Source organism: Lotus japonicus, chromosome 5, assembly GCF_012489685.1.
Source record: "Lotus japonicus ecotype B-129 chromosome 5, LjGifu_v1.2".
Classification (NCBI taxonomy): domain Eukaryota; kingdom Viridiplantae; phylum Streptophyta; class Magnoliopsida; order Fabales; family Fabaceae; genus Lotus; species Lotus japonicus.
The window spans coordinates 15,588,567-15,610,001 of record NC_080045.1 but is presented as its reverse complement, the minus strand read 5'-3'; the positions used below and the strand labels follow the sequence as shown (position 1 = coordinate 15,610,001).

The window sequence follows — 21,435 nt, the reverse complement described above, 5'->3', positions numbered from 1 at the left end:
CTAATAGACAAACGTTTTCTTCTAAACGTTTTAGACAAAGAAAAATAGGTTTACTTTAGTTTATCACGTTTTCTGCAGTCTACCACGTAATCCTAATCACGTTCCCTGCCCCTTGTGAAGTGTTGTGCTCATTTGCTTTGTTCCTGCTGCCTCCATTAAAGACTATGAATAGAGTTACCGGGACAACTCCCAACTAGATTTTAGATGTATTTTAAGGAAGAGTGGAGAGACTTGACCAATGCGAGACTAAAAAGAGTTGATCAGAGATTGACTTTAATTTGTAATTTGTAATTTTTGGCTTAATTGCACTTTTGGTCTCCCACTTAGCCTGAATGTGCAATTGGAGTCCCTAAACTTCAGGATTCACATTCTTGGTCCCCAAACATTACACTCCGTCGACCGTTTTGGTCCCTCATCCATATTCGGTTTGAAAATTAAAGATTTATGGGTTTTCCATAAATTCTTCTTCACCTTCATCTACCAAACCCAGTATATTTCATCACCTTCATTCCCTTCATCTCCCAAACTTAGAAAAAAAATCATCATTTTTATCTGCAAACCCACAAACCTAGAAACTCACATTCATCAATCAATTTGATTAATGGGTTGTCCAAAAAAAAATTCTACCCTGCTTTAGTGCATGGATTATTTTGTAGATACTAGACTTATGACGTAAATAGCACCAAATAATCTTTACTAATGATCAGTTTTGGTCAATGTTTTTATTTTTATTTTTGCTGCTAATGTATTTATTATTTATCCATTCCCTTTGAAATATGTCATAAAGTCACACTCTACTATTTACGTTATCATTAAATATGAATAATTTAACTTGTATAAACACCAAGGCGCCCATGGCCTAATGGATAAGGCGCTTGACTTCTAATCAAGCGATTGTGGGTTCGAGTCCCACTGGGCGTGCAACTATTTTCTTTTGAATTTTTTGATAAACCTGACAAAAACTCAATTAAATGTGCTTCTAGCAATGTCAAGACATGTATTTCTGCAGTTTACAGCTTGTTTTTATTCCACAAATGTGATGTGAGTTCAGTGTTGATTTCTCTGGTCAAGCAGCTTCAGTATTTAAAATCCAACTTGAGGGAGGGAGAGTCTTATTTATCATTTAATTAAGCTTAGTGCTAGGGGAAAGGACAATCTTGGTTCTAATTTTGAAGTCAAAAAATGTGCATATAGCAATTTCAAGACATGTATTACTGCAATTCACAGCTTGTTTTCTTTCCATAAATGTAATGTGAGTTGACTGAGTTCAGAGTTGATTTCTCGGGTCAAGCAACTTCAGTATTTAAAATCCAACTTGAGGAAGGAAGAAACTTATTTTAATTAAGCTTAGTGTTGGGGGAAAGGACAAAACTTGGTTCTAATTTTGAAGACCAAGATGGTGTCTAGAACTCTAGATTATGTAGACACAAACATGAAACATGCTATGTTTTACATTTCCAATAAGAGAACAACCACTTTCATCTATTTGCTCTCATCTACACTCTGACAACTATAATTTCATCTATCATAAAAATCATCTTCACTAGTTCTAGGTGGAAGAATGTTGCTGTTGTTGCTGCTGTTGGTGTTGAAGATTCATCAATTCAAGCTCCTTCTGATGAATAATCAAAACCATTCTCTCATTTTCCAATCTTCTTTTCTCATTTTCAAGTTTGGCTCTTTCCATTTCCCTCTCCTTCTTGCTGCTAAACCTTGCCCATTTCACCCTTTGCTTTTCCAGATCAAAGGCTTGAGTTTGATAGCTCAATTGCTGCTCCTCCAACTGCATTATCCTGCTCCTCATCCATTGCCTCTTCTCCCAAGGACTCTTACCCCCATCTTGGAGCACACCACTCACCTCAGTGTTCAGTTGCTGCACCAATTGAGATGGTGTTGATGACACAGAAACAGAACACCCTGCTGATTTTCTTGTCCTCTTCCTTGATGACCTTCCATTGTCATTCTCATCCTCATCAACTAGAGTTCCCCTTGAACCACCTTCTGCTGATTCATCTTCATCATCATCAGAAGATTCCTCAGAATCCTCTTCCTCTTCTTCATCCTCATCCTCCTCCCCACTTCCCAATTTCATCATCCTCAATCCCTCTGCCCCTGACACACCCAAACTTGCAGTCTCTGATGAATGAAAACATGACTGTTGCTGTTGATTCTCCTGCTGCTGCTGCTGTTGTGGTTGAGCCTGAGCCTGAGCCTGAGGTGTTTCACCAGGAGAAGCTCCATGACCACAACTATTATGGTAAGCACACATTTCCCTGAAGAACAAATGCTTGGAATTGAGCAACTTCCTCACTTCCTCTTTCATCTTTGGTGACAAGTCCATTGTGTCCAGCAAGCTCTGATTCTCAACCACCCTGCAAGCTGTTCCCTTTCCAAGTATATCATTCACCCTCTTGTACCTCTTGTTCAAATCATTGAACTTATCCTCACATTGCTGAGGAGACACATAGAACCCCTTTTCCATCATAGCCCTTGACACTGATTTCCACTTCCCTTTCTTCTGCAGCAACCCTGATTGCTTCTTCTTCCCATTGGGATCAGTCCCTTCAGAACCAGCTTCATCACCAATGTAGTAAACCGCCATAATCAAGAGCCTAACCATGGTGTCCGTCCACTTCATCCTCTGCCACGGTGAAATCTTCCTCTTGGGATCCCCAGAGGTTTCATCAGCAGGGAAACCAAGCTCATCATCATCACTGATTGAGCTTTGTTGTTGCTTGTTCTTGGCTGAAGAATAGGGAGAGTACCCATGTTTGATTGGTTGCTGTAGCTGTTGTTGTTGGTCATAAGAAACCATCTGGGGATGATGCAAATGATGAGGATTTTGCTGATTGGTGAGGTTTTGCTGCTGTAAAGGGTTGTTGTTGTTTTCTACTCCTAGCAAACCAGAACTAATGCTAGTAGAAAACATTCCACTACCTAGTCCATTGCCTTCCATCAAACACCTTAACTACATAAACCAACAACAACCTATTTCTACAATCTAAGCCAAACAAACTTTGAGAAAAAGAAACTTACCCAGTTACCCTTTTAATCAAATAGTTGAACAATGCACAAAAGGGTCATCAAAAATTTGGAAAATGAACCAAATTGAGGGAGAACAAGGTGTGGCATCACATTATCTAGAAGGTGAAGAGGAATTAAGGGGTTTGTTACATGGAAGGTGATGATTGAATATAATGGGTTGTTTGAGAGAGACAAAAGGTATAAAAAAGAGTAAAGAGGTGGAGAGAGAGTGAAGCAACTGGTTTTGTTGGTGTGGACAGAAAAAAACTGCCCATGGTTTTGTTGGAGTGGGGAGGGTAGCTTTGGAAAGATAAACCCACAGGTTTTGTGTAAAACTGGGGAGCATCACCGCTTCATAACGCCAACATGGACACTGGTTTCTCTATATGTGCACATTTAGGATCCGTTTGGTGGTCAGGATAGGATATGATAGGATATGATATGTGAATAGGATAACAATAGGATATAATAAGAGCAGAATAGACTTTTATCATATCCTGTGTTTGAGGTGCACATGATAAGGACATGATATGATAAGTAAAAAAATATCATATTTATATTTGAATAAAAAATACATTTAAAAATTGATCATTCTATTAAATTTAATTTCTTTACATTTTCATGAATGAGTCTATATTTTAAAATAAACAAAATAAATTTAAATTTTATTAATTAGCCTATTTTATTGTTTTGAAGATAACCTATATTTTAAATAAAATTATGCGGTTAACCAATTGGTTTTCATTTAGTTGGACACGTGATAATTAACAATAAAAGTTAACTAAACTAAGAATACTATTATTTCAAAAGTACTTTATATATAAATTATAAATTATTATATAAGTAGATAAGTAGTTTTAAATAATAGGAGATGAAAATAGAAAATTAATCTATTACTATTAAAAAATTAATATTTGTAATCAATGGTTTTCACTTAGTTGTGACACGTGATAAACAATAAAAATTAACTAAATTAAAAATATTATTATTTCAAAAATACTTTATATTTAAATTATTATATAAGTAGATAAATAATTTTTAAATAAGAGGAGATAGAAAATATTAAATTAGTCTATTATTATTAATAAATCAATATTTGTAAGTTAGTATTTTATTTTACTATTTATGAATAATAATTTTATTTATTTTTTATTTTAGTTAAAATAATATTTTTATATTTATTCATTAATATTATTATAAATGATAAATTATAAAATATTAAAATAAATTAATTTGGAGTTAGGATACTGAAAGAAAATATATAATTGGTATCTTATCCTGTTCTATCCTAAGTCCCCTCTCAAGATAACTTTTACACATGATTGACATGATAGGATAAGAGACAGGATAGTGTTATCCTATCCTGCTGGCGCAACAAACAACAGATAACAACAGGATATGATTATTATCCTGTCCTATCCTATCATGTCCTGGTCACCAAACGGGCCCTTAGATTTTCATTGAAGTCAATGATATTATACCTAGTTTAAAATTGGGATATCAATTTAATGCATAAAGATGTTTACATATTGGGTGAATATTCAATTTTGTTATTACCCGTTTGATGGTCAGGACATGATATGATATAATATGATTATAATAATCATATTATGTTGTTATTTTTTTTATTGCGTCAGCAGGATATGATAACACTATTTTATCTCTATCATATCATGTCTCTGATGTGTAAAATTATCCTAAGAGGGGAGTTAAGATAAAACTTATTATTACAAGATAAGATATCAGTTATATATTTTCTTTCAATATCCTAACTCCAAATTAATTTATTTTAGTATTATAAAATTTATAATTTATAATAATATTAATAAATGAATATAAAATATTAATTTAACTAAAATAAAAAATAAAAAATATTATTCATAAATAGTAAAATAGGCTACTCACTTACAAATATTGATTTATTAATAGTAATAGACTAATTTAATATTTTCATCTCCTATTATTTAAAAATTATTTATCTACTTATATAATAATTTAAATATAAAGTACTTTTGAAATAATAATATTTGTAATTTAGTTTTTTTTATAGGCAAATGTTAGTTGTTAGAAATGTTAGTAAATTAGTATCTCTCCGGGTTCGAACCCGGGACCCTTCGCCCTCACCCCACCCAACTTTTATGTCCCTAGCTCTTACCACTTGAGCTATCATTCGGAGATATATTTATAATTTAGTTAATTTTTATTGTTTATCACGGGTCACAATTAAGTGAAAACCAATTAGTTACATATATTATTTTTTTAATAGTTATAATAGACTAATTTTCTATTTTCATCTCCTATTATTTAAAATTATTTATCTGCTTATATAATAATTTATAATTTAATTTCAAAAAAAATTATAATTTAAATATAAAGTACTTTTAAAATAATAATATTCTTAATTTAGCTAAATTTTATTGTTAATTATCATATGTCACAATTAAGTGAAAACTAATTGGTTAACTGCATCAAAACAATAAAATAGGTTAATTAATAAAACTTAAATTGAGTTAGTTATTTTAAAATATAGACTCATTCATGGAAATGTAAAAAGTTAAATTTAATAGAATGGTCAATTTTTAAATGTATTTTCTATTCAAATAAAAATTTGATACAATTTTTCCTTATAATATCAGGTTCTTATCATGTGCACCTCAAACACAGGATATGATAAAAGTCTATCCTGCTCTTCTCATATCTTGTTGCTATCATGTTCACCTATGATGCATGGGTACTCCAAAAATCGCATTGTACCTGTACCGGGTACGCCATGGGTACGCCGTGGGTACGTACCTGGTACGTACCCAAGTCCACCCAAAAAAAAAAACTGGGGTACGTTTTTGGGTACGCCACGGGTAGGTTTGGGTACGCCCGTGGGTACTCCGGATACTTTTTTTTAAAAAAAAAAATTGTTCAAAACTACCTCGTTTTTGTTCACTGATGATGGAGAAGGGAATGATGACACCATTACTGTTTGAGAGAGCTTTGATTTTGTACTGTTGGTTGTTGAACAATCTATCGTTTAATTGTTTTGTTGTGTTGAACAATCGTATTGTCTCTTTTGCACTATTTTAATTTGTGTTACTGTCTATGTTGAACAATCTTATGTTATGTCTCTTCAATGTTACTCAATCTTATGTTATGTTTCTTCAATCTTAAGATTATCTATGACGGTATGTGTTTGAAGATATATGTTAAGGTATTACATATTCTTTTGATGATTTTCATTAGGTTGTGATGGTTTTTATGTTGGTTTTTCATATAAGTATTGACCATTAGGAGATTTGATATTTTTAATTAATAATATTGTGGTAGAAAACATTTTATTTCTATTTATATATATATATATATATATTTATATAAATATATATAACTGGCGTACCCGTACCCTAGTTTTTCAATAAATGTCGTACCCCGTACCCGTACCCGGTACCGGTACCGTACCCGTACCCGGTACCGGTACCGTACCCGTATCCATGCAACATAAATGTTCACATATCATATTCTATCATATCATGTCCTAACCACCAAACGGGTCAAGCGTAAGCGATCAATTATTTAGTCCTAAAACAAGAAAATACTTATGTGGTTATTATGTTAGATATCGTTTAAGTTAGACGAATAAAATGTGGGTCGGTCCGATAAAACATCAATTGGAGCATAATTGATTGGTGTTTTATTTGATGACTAATTTGACTAACATTTGACATAAGTAAATAGTAAATACCATAAAAAAATATTTCTTTTAAATATTAACTTATACTACGAAATTGAATATCACTCTAAATTTGACTAATTTTATCATATAAAGATTTTTTTCGTATTTTATAAAAGAACCGATCACTAAATCCCTAAATATTACCCATTATTACCCGTTGATTATGTTTAGATCAAATCGCTATAAATAAAAAAAAATTACAATAAGATCTCACTTACATGACACCCGTAGTAATATATCCTCTTATTTGTACCAAAAAAATATGATAATATATTCTCTTATATTAAAATTTCATTCCTATTATTACGCAAAATTTGCGTATCCTTTTATGAATGTTAACTATATAAATCTAGTAAACATGTCAAAATTTATAACAGCAGAAACAAATACAAGAATTTCATATAAGAAAATGCATGATATACAATTTTGATTTGAGAATTGAGATGATCAATTTGAAGAGTATGTAGAAATGTTGGTCAACATATTTTCGATTGTTCAATATCAATTTTTTTTAATACATCTGAAAATTAACGCAAAAACGATAAAACTAACTAGCAACGTCGGAGTCCTTAATTAAAAGGACTTCCAGCTCTACATCTGGTTGGTTTAAAACCCAGAAATCTGTCGTAGCAGCAGCAGCACCAAGCTTGGCCAAATAATCAACAGCTTTGTTGCACTCCCTAGAGATCACATTCAGAGTCACCAGCCAATTTCTTGTCAAGAGCTCCTTGATAGAGAACAAGACTGAGTATGCAGAGTGGAGATGGAGGTTGTCACCGTCTTCCAAAGTGGATACCAGGTTCGCACAATCAGTTTCACAGCGAATCTTTCGATGCCCTTGATCCCAAGCAAGGCGCAAAACGTCGCGGAGAGCACATGCCTCAGCCATGAACGGACTGGCCAAAGGATTATCAGGAACCTTTGAATAAAAACCACCCAACCACTTACCTCGATGGTCACGCAATACTCCTCCACTTCCCATAACTTGACTCTCCTCTCTATAGCTGCCATCAGAGTTGCACTTGATGAAGCCTTCTTCAGGGGGTTGCCAGGAATGCAGCATAAAATCCAAAGCTGTAGCCATATCTGGGTGAGCCCAAAATTTATTTAATAACACCATAATCACATAATTGTCACATTACGTAATATTTTATTTTTGTCGAATTTTGATGTTGTGGGAGCAATATGAAATATAAATTAAAAAAAAATTAGCATATATTATTAGAAGTGAAGACATTTTTTGTGAATAAGAACACGAGTGAGAGCAATTTTTTCCAAATGAATCATAAAAAACCACGTACTTTTACTACTCAAGTAGCACATTTAGCAATGTGAAACATAAGTGAGAACATTTTTTACCAAAGATGTCATAAAATATCACATACTTTTACTACTCAATTTTTTTTCTAATGATTTTTTTTAAACCAAGTGAGGACACGTGCCCTCATACTCTTTAAAGTTTAACCTCCCTCCGTCATTGTATAGGGAGATGATGTATCTAGTGAGAGTATTTTTTTTATGTGAGAGTAAAAAGAATGATTTTTAACCTTAGAATTAAATGAATGGTTAAGATGTGAACCTCTTTTGAAAAAACACCTCACGTTACTTCCTTTTCCCGTTCCCACTCGATCACAAACTCTTTCCTCTGAAATCAAAATCAACCTTATGAGTACCTAGAGGATGGCGATGGTGTTGATGGACCGCAGAGAGGGGAGTATCTGTAGAAGATGCTATGACACTTTAGTATGTACCAATGTGAGGGAGAAGTCCCTGGGTCTCACTAAGATAAAATATCAATGTTTGAATGAAAAACATGTAAATGAATGACAAAACTTGTATTTACAAGTTGGAGTCCATAATGGTTGTCACTTCAAGTCCATATTCTAAGTTGGCGCTTAACTACCACTCCTGCCTCCATTTTCGCCCTCCGCTCTCGCCCCTTACCCTTCCACCATGGCAACAAGGTCTGTGCTATTCTATTTTTCTCTATTATTGGAAGTTAGGGTTTTTGACGTTGAAGGGTTTTGCTTATTTTGAATGTTTAAATCCTCCAAATTGGGGGCAGGTTTTAAATGATATACAAATTAAGCAAGGAGGGTTTTGGAGGATTACACCAAAGTCCCTCGTTTTCATCTCCTCGTTTTTTTAGAAATAATCCCAAACAAGTGGAGGGTGGGTCTGCCTAAAAGTTCTAGCTTTTCCTCACTTGTGGTCAGAAAAATATAATTGATTGCCGGATTTTATGGAATTGGAACAACATTGTCTATTTTGGTGCTTGTATGACATCTTTTATTATGACAATGACTGTGATTTTTGAAAATTTATTATTCTCTTCTTTTATATGTTTATATGATGCTTTAATCATGATTTACAATAAAAGGGGAAATATTTAGTTTTACTTATGTTTAATGGACCAGATTCTGAGAGAAGGAAAAAGGATAGTGTCTGGTTGGTCATCATGAACCATGATACACTGGAAAGTGTTTTGGCTGGTAGATGAAGTTTAGGGAATCAAAGCTGCTAAGCAGTGCCGGATCCAGGACCCCAGGGTCAGAGGGTTCAAATTTTTCAAATGAACACATCGGTATACCAAAGACTTACCTTAAATTGAGCCAGGTAATAACAAGAACGGAAGAAGCCAAGAGAACAAAATACAAGTAAGGAAATGAAGGAAATAAGATAAGTGCGACAAAAAATACAGCAATACATGAACCATATACTAATGATATCCCACCATCTTCTTAAAGGAAAGACTTTAGTGTAGCAGTAGCCATCTCCATTTGAGTGTAATCGTCATTTATTGGTGTCAATTCATAGCTGAATTTAATTCCACCACAAACAAAACTTATTGCGTAAACCGCACCTTGCAAGAAAACCACCTTAATACTTATGCAGACACAATAGCAAGTCCCTACCGTGCATACCACCACTTCGTCCACTATAATTAATATCACAGCCTAACCAGCCATATAAAATTCAATGGCATCATGACAATAAAACACACCCTGCAGCCAACACTTTGATCCTCTCTACAACCTGCCAAATAACTGCAGTATGTGAACCCACATCAAATCTGAGTTATGCTCTCCTTCAAATTCTGCAGCCATTCGAACACAGAGTATACACATGCACCCTTTTTAGCTTTAATCCACACTCAGGACCTTCATCCATACCTTCAACCAAATACTTTAAGTATCATCAATGCATTCCATAGGTTCATTAAGCCATTCAGCAAAAGAATGAATAAAGCTACTATTTTTTGCACGTAACCAGGTCCAAGCCTTCACCTTTACCAGTTCAAAAATTTCCACTGGATTCACAGCTTCTTCCCTAAAAACAGAAGCATTTCTATAATATTCATTATTCAATCCCATGAACCTTCACTATTCCCTCAATGCATACAATACGCATATAATATTCATTATTCAATCCCATGAAAAATTTCAACTTTCTCACGAATACAAAATAAACCATAAAATCCTCATCAACACAGGAGCCACCGCCCACTGCAAATCCCTCTCCAAGATTCCCCAACAAACAAGCCCAATCCAAACACACACCCCAAAATCCCAATTCTAAAACAGCAAAAATCGATTACCCAGAAAGCGGAATGCGAATCGCAGAATTCCATAGCTATGTACTCAAATCAAAAGCTGAAAAACAGAGAGAATTGAGAAATAGAGTAACAAAGAGGACCAGGAGAACGAACCTATGGATCGAGCTGGTGAATGGGGAAACCCGATGAAAAGTTAGAGACAAAAAGACAGAGTCTTGATTGAGAGAGTTAGATTTAGGTAGAGGCCGGCTGGTATATTGTGTGGAGCAGTAGCGTGGTGCTGACTGGTGCCGTGATGGTGGCCGGTGGTGCACTGGTGCGTGTGTGCGTGCTTGACCTAGAGGGTGAGAGCTGAGTAGTGAGTGTGAGAGAGAGGGTCTGGGTGCAAATTAAAATTTTCAGGGGTTCAAAAAAATAATTATACAAGGGGGTCAGTAGAATTTTTTTTCTTTCAGGGGGTTCAACTGAACCCCCTCAGTCTAATGTGGGTCCGCCCCTGCTGCTAAGTACTGCATGCACCCTCAGATGGATTTATCTTCCTGTCAGTCTTAGATAGTCTATTCTCATGTAAGTGTTGTATTTCTTTTGTTGTTTTGATGTTGTACATGTCAATTTATGAAAGTGTATGGCGCAAATGGGCCTTTGTTTGGTTTACTCATTGCTATAGGCAAATATGCAACACTATGAATAGGTTTTGACATCATAGATAAGTGAAGATTTGAATGTTGTGTTCATTTTCCAAGAGTATGAAAGAACGGGGTAACGTTTGGTAGAAGAAAGTGTTCAGCAGTTCTTTATCTTTCAGTTTAGTCACAGATCAACTGTATGTTTTACAAATATAAAGAGAAGGAGATGAAATAGTAACTTGGCTCTGCTTGTATTTGAAAATAGTAACTTTCCTGTGCTTGGGTAATTGTATACCTGCTACTTCAGTAGGCATGGAAGTCTTTAGCTTCAAATGGAATCATAAATCATAGGTAGATTGGTCCATGATGCTAAGTTAATTCACTTTGAAGTTAGTTTTTGTGGTTGAAAACTGGCCCATTTGCATGGTACCATTTGTTTTTTCTTATCTCTAACCACTAACTAAGATAAGGCACCATTTGAATGGTACCATCTAGTTGGTGCCTAGTCATTTGAGAATACCCACGAACTATTTTATAAGGCACCATTCAAATGAGCCCTGGATTTGGCACCCCAGGGCTTAGAAATGGCACCCCAGATTTTTTAAAAAATGCCAGAACTACCCTTTCGGACACCGGGTATCCGTAACACTTCGGAATCCAAAGTTTCGAATAATACCTTGTTGAATCTGACACTTAAACGACAGACATAATTCGGAAACGTACAATCCGAAGTACTTCGGATTCGTACAATCCGAAGTACTTCGGATTCGTTGAATCCGAAAACCTGTCGCACACTGCCACCTTTTGAGCACCATTACTCCTCCACCACCAACTCCATCACCATTACTCATCCACCACCAACCCCATCACCACCCCCCCATTACAATCAGATTCAAAAAACTCCACCACCACCACTCTTCCTCTTCTTCCTCCACGTTTGTTTTCCTCCCCCTCACCACCATCTCCTTCCAAGTTCCACTTGCTCCACCCTCAACCACCATCTCCTTCCAAGTTCCACCTTGCTACCAAGTTCCTTCTGGTAAGTTTCATTTCTCTCCCCCTTCATATCCTGCTTTACTTATCATTGTAGTTACATTTCATTGTTGTTTGTTGGAAGTTCGTTTTGCACCACCATTGTTTGGTTGTATTCTGATGCTGTCGAGCTTGATACGGATTGTCTGTATCCGAACGAATTCGGATTGTCTTTATCCGAACGAGTTCGGATTGTCTGTATCCGAACGAGTTCGGAATCCCAATGTCCGAAGTAGTTAACCAGTTGCAGTTTGTTACATGCAGGCTGAATGACTGAACCGTACCTATATGAAGAAGATTTACTGGTTGATGCCGCATGCGATGCCGCATGCGGTTCTGGGAATGTTGAGCCTCCTAGCAATATCATTCCGTGGGTGCCCCCTCGTATAAGCGTGGACGCCACACATTTATTTACAACTGACCAGGTATTCATTGAATAATTTTTGTTGGAACATACTACTATGTATTTGGAAAATGATGTGATGATCATTGAATAATTAGTGATGGTTGGTAGGATGTTTTATTTCTAAAGCAATATGTTATCATTGAACAGATATTTGATACTCGTGATGAGCTTGAACAATGGGCTAAGAATGTTGGAAAGGCGAATGGTTATGTGCTGGTGATTGCAAGGTCTGACTATGCTATAAGTGGAGGAAAGGTATTTGTTACTATTAAGTGTGCGAAGCATGGTATTTACAGGCCATACAAGGACCCGAATACATTCAAGTACAAAAAGACCGCATCACAAAAGACTGATTGTAAGTTTAATCTCAAAGGACGACCTACGAAGGGTGATAGAATGTGGTGGCTGAAAGTGATGGATGGTAAACACAACCATGAACCAGCTAAATCACTAGTTGGACACCCCTACGTTGGTCGACTAACAGAGGAAGAGAAGGGGCTTGTGGGCACCATGACTAGTACTTGGACTCCACCGAGACAAATACTAGCGGCATTGAAGGAAAACAATCCAAGTAACTTGACTACAATCACTCAAGTTTACAGTTGCAACAAAAGGTTTAAAAAAGAGGAGAGGGGACCATTGACAGAAATGCAACATTTGATGAAGAAGTTGGTAGAAGCCAAGTATGTTCACTTTGAAAGGCAACAAGCTGATTCAAGTGAGATTAGGGATCTCTTTTGGGCTCATCCTGATGCGGTCAGACTCTTCAACACATTCCCTCATGTGGTCATCATGGATTGCACGTACAAGACAAACAGATATCAGATCCCCTTGCTTGAAATGGTTGGTCTCACTTCTACGGGGTTGACTTTCTCCATAGCATTTTGCTACATAGTTAGGGAGCACACAATTGACTATGTTTGGGCCTTGGAGTGCATGAAGTCTCTTATTGCCAATGATGCCAGATTACCTCAAGTGATTGTGACTGACAGAGATTTGGCTTTACTGAGTGCTGTTAAGCAATGTCTTCCCAATTGTACCAATTTATTATGCCGGTTCCACATAAACAAGAATGTGGAGGCAAAGTGCAAAGTGTTGATTGGCACGGATGATTTTGCCCTTTCAGTGATGGAGAACTGGAAATGCCTGATTTATGCTGAAACAGTGGAACAATTTGATGAGGAATGGAAGGAAATGTGTGTCATGTGTAAGGACTTCCCAGATTTCATATCCTACATTTCTACTACATGGGTAAAGCACAAGGAGAAATTTGTGAGTGCGTGGACCAATTCTGTGTTGCATTTTGGAACTACAACGAGTAACAGGTACAATGCACACTTTATTGGTTGTGATCTTTCATTTCATAGTCTTGCTTTATTAGCAGAAATTGATAGAGTATGATCTTTTGTATGCAGGGCTGAAAGTGCACACTCAACCTTGAAGAGGATGCTGAAAGACGGCAGAGGTGACTTGTGCGCCTCGTGGGATGCAGTGGATAGGTTGACCACTGTACGACACAATGAAATCAAGGCATCATTTGAGCGCAGTATCAACCTTGTAGAACATCGTTTCAAGTCGCCCATGTATACAAATATCAGGGGATTTGTGTCCAGAAAGGCCATGCAACTCATGGAAGATGAACAGAACAGAGTGATGCGTGATGGTTGTGGATGCGCATTCCAAGTTACCCATGGGCTTCCTTGTGCGTGTGCACTTCATAGTTATGATAGAATTCCGTATGAGGCAATCCATACTTTCTGGAAGATACTTGGTTGGGACCATGTACCCATTGGGAGTCAAGCCTCAAACCAAGGAGACCTCAAGTCAGAGATTGATGGCTTGACCGCTTATTTCAACACTTTGGATGTTGCGGGCCAAAGTATGCTAAGGAGGAAGGTAAAAGAGCTATATTGTCCTTCTAGTAGTTCACTGTGTCCTCCTCAAGTGAAGATAAAGCCCAAGCGCTCGTCCAAGGCTATGGAGAGTAAACCACCTAGTCAACAAAAACCATCCTTACAACGTGATCCTTGTTATTGGGAACATGTTAACAATAGCCTCAAGCCAACACCTAACAAAGTCTCTTGTCCTCGAAGCAAGAAGTCTAAGAAGAGCAAGCAGTCCTCCACCAGCATATACTTGGATGATTTGCCATCTTTCTTCCATCAATATATAGAAAAAGTCATAGATGTTATTGCAGATGGTAATTGTGGTTATAGATCAGTTGCTGCATTGTTCAGACCCGACATAGGTCAAGACGGTTGGGCTTTGATTAGGGAAGAGTTGCTTGTAGAACTCTCAAAGAATACCGCTTACTATAGCAACATATTTGGTTATGAGAGGGTTCAGTCTCTACAAAATCGTCTCATCCTTCCGATTGGTACAATTGCAACGGAAGACAAGTGGATGTCTCTACCGGAGATGGGGTACCTCATTGCTACGAGGTTGCAAGTTGTCTTCATCTCCATTTCACTAAAAGGTTGTTACACTTATCTGCCATTGAGAGGAGGCGCCCCACCGGAAGTACATCCCGTTATAGCAGTTGGTCACGTCACCAACCACTTTGTTCAGGTATAACTTTTATGAAGTACCTTACACTCGCTTGTCACGTTAAATTAGTATACTTTGTACTCAGCCACTTTGTTCTTATCTAACTTTATTGCTATACTCTCAAATGTAGCTAAAGCTTAAGCCGGGACATCCTATGCCAACAATAGCTCCCCAATGGCCGTTTTTGGCCAAAGAACCCACCGACCAATGGATCTTCCCGTATGCGGCGCGTTTGGCTACATTTACGGCAGAATTGAATGCTTGGATTGATCCTACGGGTGGTCCTCAAGAGAATGTCTTTATAGACCTTGGAGAAGATTGAGACTAGGATTGATGTTTGTAGCAATGACATATGTACAACTAATTAGAAGTTCAAAGTATTATGATGTAGTATTAAACTATTTCTCATGTGCATTTTATCTGTTTCTGCCCTGCAATGTAGCTGGTTATGAGAACTTGTGATTCTGCCTGCATTGTTTCTGGTACTGTCATTTTAACTGGTTAAGCAAATTTCGGAACTTTGGTTTCCGAAGTACTTCGGAACTACGGAGTCCGAAATATTTCGGACGACTCCTTTCCATTTCCGTGTCATATACTTAAATTTGGCACCCCCAAGTTTAAACAATCTTCGACATTTAGGTTTCCGAGACAGTTCGGATTTATAGGATCCGAACAACTTCGGAATCTGGGGATCCGAACGTTAATTTTTTTTCTCATTTTAATTTTAAGTCTCTCCATCACTATCCACAACCAACCACAACCAACCTCATTACTCTCATCCAACCACAGCCAACCTAATTACTATCAACCACCAACAACAACCAACCCCATTACTCCTTCATCTATAAATTTGCTTGATTTAAGCTTTCTTGTATTCATCCTCTCCTTTCATTCTTTCAACGAAACCTTCAAAATCAAAATGGAACAAGATTTGCCCACCTTCATCCGCCCTTGCAAACTCCGAGGCAACTCTTCTGCAAGTTCTCGTCCTCTCATTCCCGGCCCTGCTGGTGTTGTCCAGGCCGCCATGATTCAACGCAGCTCCACCACCGACGGACACCTCATTCCAACCCAACAATTTGTTAGGCGCGTCGTCGAAGACGGTCACGACACTGATCCCGATTTTCACTCCAATGCTTGGCTTTCAGCCCTGCAATTAGGCGGATCTGCAACTCCTCTGGGTTCAATCACTCACCATCTAGAAAGGGTCGATCTCATCGTCGCAGTTATCAAATCATGCACGCCAAACGGATTCGGCGATGTGTCAGTTACCCTGAAGGTATTTCCATCTTCCGCGTTCTTTTTCATCAATGTCATGGTATTTAAATGTCCTCTGTCAATGCCATATGGGTTTGAGTTGCAGGATCCTACGGGCACTGTCGGTGCTAGTGTCCATCACAAGGTTTTCACTGAAAGCGAATTCGCGAAGGACATAAATGTTGGATCTGTTATGCTTATCCAGAAGGTTTATTATTTCTAACCGACTTGACTATTGTTTCTACTTCTTTAGACAATTTGAACATTATTTCTTCCTTTTTTGCTTTTAGGTAGCTGTGTTTTCTCCTAGAAAATCTAATTGTTACCTGAACATAACATTGCCCAACATAGTTAAGGTATGGAAATCTTTTTTACACATATATAATTAAAATAAAAGTGACTGTGGATTTTTACACATCTCAATTTTCGTTTATGTGAATTTTCACAGGTATTCTCCAGTGACTGTGGACCTCCATCTGAAACATTCACCGACATTACAGAAGATTGATTAATGTTATTTGGCTAATTTTGAATTATTTGCAACTTTAAAAAATCCTTGACCTGGATTATGTAGGCTATGTTGCGTCCCTTGAATTATGTACGTTATTTTGCTTCAATTGGATTATGTGCGTTATTTCACTTCCCATTGGATTTTGTTTGTTATTTTACCTGATTTAAAAAGAGATAAAAATGTAATCAAATCAAGTAAAGCGTGATAATGTGAAATCCAAACTAATAATGCGATAAAAGTACAGACCGATAATAAAGCGTGTATAAACTAATAATGCGATAAAAGTACACATAATAATAATGTCACTGCCCCCTGCCCCTACGACCCACCCTACCCCTACGACCTCTGCCTCCGCCTCTGCCACCTCCTCTATCTCCGCCTCCTCCTCTGCCTCGACCTCTGCCTCCTCGTACACCAACGAAAGTGACGCCCTGGGTCCTGCTCAAGTCTCTGATGACAGTGAGGCACTTCTCTAATAAAGTGCGGGAGCGTGTATCTCTAGGGGGACCGTCGTCGACCTCAAGTCCCTGCTCTAGCAAATCAACGGCCCGACGCAAAGAAGCCTGAAAATAAATCAATATACATGTTAGTAAACCGCATACACAAAACCACAAATGCATAAAGAAAATTAAGTTCACACTTACCACAGCACTGAGATCGGCCCTACTCTCATCCGGGATGATGAACCGGTGAGATACACCGGTGTACCAGTCCAGGTAATCATCTACTGCCGCTCCATCCACTATACTAGGGACCCCCCCTGGAATCAAGTGTGGCTCATAATCCTGGTATGCTGCATCAACGACCTCCGCAGCAGAACTCATGCCCATCACAACAGATGGGTGTCGCGGGATAGGCTGCACGTACCCAAACTGCCGCATCACACGCTCAGGAAGATGAGGTCGCACGGCCGTCCGGATGGGAGTCCGGATGTAGCCTGAGTATAAAGCTCGGACGTCCAGCTCTCTGTGACTCCTGTGCTCCTCATACGGTGTCCATATGACGTCCTCTGCCGTCATCTCATCGAAGAGAACTCGCCTCTCCATCAGTCCAGCATGCCCAGCCCGGGACTCCATCCACCTGCACGCTCTGGGCTGGTCCTCCGTGTACTCGGGGACCTCAATCCGCTGAATAATGGTGGGTGGGAAGTGCTCAAACACCCAAGCTACCAGGAGGGAAGAACAACCGCTCATCTGCTTGGTCTTCCTCCGTGAGGCATGACCAAGTGCATCATACAGTGTAGCTAGTGCAATGGCGCCCCACGCATACTCTGACACCCGATCAAGGTGCTGCAGCATGCCGATCCAATGGACAGAAGTGTAGTGTCCTCCACTCTTGTTCGCAAACAAGGTCGAGCCGAGGAGGTGAAGTAGCCACATCCGTGCTGCATGGTCATGCCGATGCTCTAAAGTACAACAAAGAAACCATTAATCATTTAATTCACATATAATAGTTGCAAATAAATTAAGTATACAGTACAACTAACCAGCAAGAGCCCTAGTGTAAAGAGTCTGCAAGAACCCGAATCGCAAGCCAATGGTCTTCACCGCCTTAAACTCCATGATGTAGTCCGTGGCTACCCCTCCTAAGAGCAGAACACAGGTCTCCGCTGCCTGTTCTCTGCTGGCCTGTCCGGGAGTATAAAACCTCTCACCCATCGGCAAATGAAGTATAGATGACACGTCATCCAGGGTGATGGTCATCTCCCCGAATGGCATGTGGAAGCTGCTGGTATCCTCATGCCATCTCTCGACGAGGGCAGATAGAAGGGGTGTGTCTATCTCCAGATAGGTGCAACTGAAGAGCGGATAGAGTCCGGTCCCCTCCACACGCTGACGAACAGCGCTCATATCGTCTCCCTCGCCCTCACATGTCAGCTTTGCCAGCTTCATCCCAGCGCTGGCAAACTTCAACACACCTCTATCGGGGTAACGCGGGTCGGTGCCTATAATATGATGCCACAGACACGGCGCAACGTGATGTGGGTAACGGACCAACAGTGACAGATCATCAGGCCCCCCTGGAAACGGTGCCTCTGTCTGGACTGGCACCTCATCCCGTCGTGCTCCAGCATCACCCTCAAGCTCCACACCAACCTCAGGCTCCACATCAACCTGAAGCTCCACATCAACCTCATGCTCCACATCAACCTCATGCTCACTCTCTGTCGAACTCTGAGGAGTCATCTGACGAGAAGGCGGAGAAGGCTCGGGAGTCGTCTGACGAGAAGGCGGAGAAGGCGGAGAAGGCTCGGGAGTCGTCTGACGAGAAGGCTCAGGAATCATATCACAAGGGTCTCGACGCTCCTCATTTGATGTCCCACCAACATCCTGGTCCTCACCAAATCTGCCTCTGACTCTACGAAAAGAAGCATGCAGCCGTCTGTGGCGATCCTCAACATCATCCGGGGCTGTGTGGCGATCCTCAACATCCTCCGTGGCATCATGGGAGCTCCCAGCAACATGTGATTTCCTGCGCCCTTGGCTCTTCCTCTTAGCCATCTATTAAAAAATAATACTCATCAGATAATTGTAAAAGTACCAATTGATGAGCTTTATAACTGAATATTCATGCAATCAGCTGAAAGCTAGAAGAAACTTAATATTCAAGAGGCTACATATATCAACCAAGACAGGTTATTTACCTCTGATAAAATGAACAGTGATTTCTGTTTGTTCTTTGATCCCAACTCTAATCTTTTCAACAGTTTCCTGATCAATAAACCAGTATATGTAAATAAAAAGAATGTCTAACATACTTGATCAATAAGCATGTCTAGCCTATTTATGTACTCAATGCCAGTATGTATGGCTTTCTTAAGAACTTGTTTTGTGTTGAAACACATACTTTTCTTAAGATACTCTAGTAATAACTATGGTTGGATGTACAAACTCTTTGACAAGTAATTTGGATACAAGTAGATCATCATTTTCTTGATAAGTATCCCTTCACCATCAATTATAATATATTGAAACTGAATTGTATCGCGTGCTCAATTATTGCCGGGCTAGTATCTAGTTTTAATAAATCTGAATTAAAATGTTCACGTTTCAAAGCAGCAAGTTATTGTTGTCTTGTGCAGAGTTTCAGATGAATTATGATCTGAAGAAATGTAAAGTAAGTAAGTAACCAGTGAATGTGTTCAATTTGCCCATAGCTAGAGTTAATGGCTAAGCAGTTGATATTAAAGGTTCAAATCCTACGAAAAAGGAACAAAAGATACTAGTAGTATTACAAATACTAGGAGAATTTCTGAGTTCAACATAATTAAGGATCTATCATGTACATTATTAAGCAAGCAACACAGCGAATTACTACTGAATACGGATTAATAGAAAGCAAGAACACTTAAACTAGTGGCTGAAAATGACAACCTCTTAAAGACAAATAAATACCATGGTACATGCTCAAACATTAACCATGTTGATTATCAAGACTCTAGAGAGCAGAATACCAACAAAGGTAGCTGCAGAACCCAACCTTGCTGAACTAGAAGACTTCTTGCCATCCAATTCTCCTGAACTTGGGGCCGGTGCAGATGCAGATGCCTCTGCCTCAGAACTTGGAGTGGGGAAAAATGAGGAAATATCGGGCGAAGTCTCGTAAGGCAAAACACCAGGAGAAGCTGAAATTGTCGACTCAGTAGTTGAACTCTGAGCCTTTGAAGAATTGGCATTGGCAAGCAAGACAACCAGAATGACAAGGGAAAACAACTTGATGATAGTACTAGCCATGACTAACTTTAAGAACTTTCTCTGAACAGAAGGATGCAAATAGTTCTGAGTGAATCTGGGGATGTGTTTCTACTTTCAAGTGAGGAAAATATAAGCAGTACTTATACCAGTGTCTTTCTTATTTATTGAAACCTTTTGTTTCTCTGCCAATCCAAAATAACTAAACTAAAAAATTATCAAAGATAGAGCATAAGTGTGTTTTCATAGTTATGTACAGAAACACTATGGGAATTGGTTGGGACCAATATGATCTGCATGCCACAACGATTAGAGGTGTTCATTTATCAGGGTAGAGTAAGGGCTGTTTGTCCTAGTTAAGAGTATCAAGTATTGGATTAGCCTTACTTGGTTGAGTATCTCATTCAACATATTAAGCACCAAAATCAACATATTTAAGTAAAACATACAAAAGCCACTAGTGTCCATTGTTTTACTATATGAAGATCAGGATCAGAAGATAAGAAATACTTACAGGTAGCACAGTGAGTCACTTCTAGCACAATCAAGGCACAATCAAGGCAGAAAGCATGCTCCCTTGGCTCTGCATGAACATGAAGAAGTTAATTTACAGTAAACCAACATCAACAAGAGCTTCAATCAGACATCTTCAAGAATGAGATACTAAAACCGCACAATTGTTCAAGCTGCACCCAACAATTTCACCCAACAAATCGCACCCAACAATTTCAACAATACCGCACAATCCACAAATCACTAAAACCCTAATACACAAAATACCAAACCGCACCCAAAAATTTCAAGAGCAACAATTCGAATCCGTAACCCTAACAGCAACAACAAGATGACGAAGATATGAAGGCCCTTACCTCTATTGCGGGCGGAATTCTACTTCCAGTAGTTGACGAAGAAGATGATGAAGAGCGATGAAGGGAGAGCTCTGATGAAGGCTGTGAAGGTTTGGAGGGCTTCGGAAATGGAAGTTCAAGAAGAAATTCGGAATGAAATGGGAAATGAGCGAGCTTTCGAGCCCGTGTTTTGAATTAATACAACAGCCTTCGGAACG

At 38.5% G+C, this 21,435-nt stretch overlaps 4 protein-coding genes and 1 non-coding gene across 7 annotated transcripts; 3 read left to right on the top strand and 2 right to left on the bottom strand.

Moving 5' to 3' along the window:
* The first annotated feature begins 848 nt into the window (after positions 1 to 848).
* On the top strand, positions 849 to 921 carry TRNAR-UCU (transfer RNA arginine (anticodon UCU)). Its single transcript has one exon. It is a non-coding gene; the product is annotated as a tRNA-Arg (tRNA).
* Positions 922 to 1,315: 394 nt separating this feature from the next.
* Positions 1,316 to 3,346, bottom strand: LOC130720408 (uncharacterized). Its single transcript, XM_057571048.1, has one exon. The coding sequence runs from the start codon at positions 2,954 to 2,956 to the stop codon at positions 1,550 to 1,552; it is 1,407 nt and encodes a 468-aa protein (XP_057427031.1). The 5' UTR covers positions 2,957 to 3,346; the 3' UTR covers positions 1,316 to 1,549.
* An 8,141-nt stretch (positions 3,347 to 11,487) lies between these two features.
* LOC130720828 (PKS-NRPS hybrid synthetase cheA-like) lies at positions 11,488 to 15,445 on the top strand. Of its 2 annotated transcripts, none has more exons than XM_057571530.1 (5): positions 11,488 to 11,963; positions 12,221 to 12,381; positions 12,510 to 13,687; positions 13,778 to 14,930; positions 15,040 to 15,445. In XM_057571530.1, exons 2-5 carry the CDS (start codon positions 12,226 to 12,228, stop codon positions 15,229 to 15,231), a joined length of 2,679 nt encoding a protein of 892 aa, XP_057427513.1. In that variant the 5' UTR covers positions 11,488 to 11,963; positions 12,221 to 12,225; the 3' UTR covers positions 15,232 to 15,445. The 2 variants fall into 2 exon arrangements, with proteins under 2 accessions (XP_057427513.1, XP_057427514.1); XM_057571531.1 differs by having other exon boundaries at positions 12,207 to 12,381.
* A 40-nt stretch (positions 15,446 to 15,485) lies between these two features.
* Positions 15,486 to 17,036, top strand: LOC130720830 (uncharacterized). Of its 2 annotated transcripts, XM_057571533.1 has the most exons (4): positions 15,486 to 16,188; positions 16,273 to 16,374; positions 16,457 to 16,522; positions 16,615 to 17,036. In XM_057571533.1, exons 1-4 carry the CDS (start codon positions 15,829 to 15,831, stop codon positions 16,672 to 16,674), a joined length of 588 nt encoding a protein of 195 aa, XP_057427516.1. In that variant the 5' UTR covers positions 15,486 to 15,828; the 3' UTR covers positions 16,675 to 17,036. The 2 variants fall into 2 exon arrangements, with proteins under 2 accessions (XP_057427516.1, XP_057427515.1); XM_057571532.1 differs by having other exon boundaries at positions 15,486 to 16,374.
* LOC130719155 (protein MAIN-LIKE 1-like) lies at positions 16,980 to 18,923 on the bottom strand. Its single transcript, XM_057569796.1, has 3 exons — positions 18,164 to 18,923; positions 17,322 to 18,082; positions 16,980 to 17,240 (listed from the first exon to the last, which is right to left on the bottom strand). Exons 1-3 carry the CDS (start codon positions 18,861 to 18,863, stop codon positions 16,980 to 16,982), a joined length of 1,722 nt encoding a protein of 573 aa, XP_057425779.1. The 5' UTR covers positions 18,864 to 18,923.
* Between the last annotated feature and the right edge of the window lie 2,512 nt (positions 18,924 to 21,435).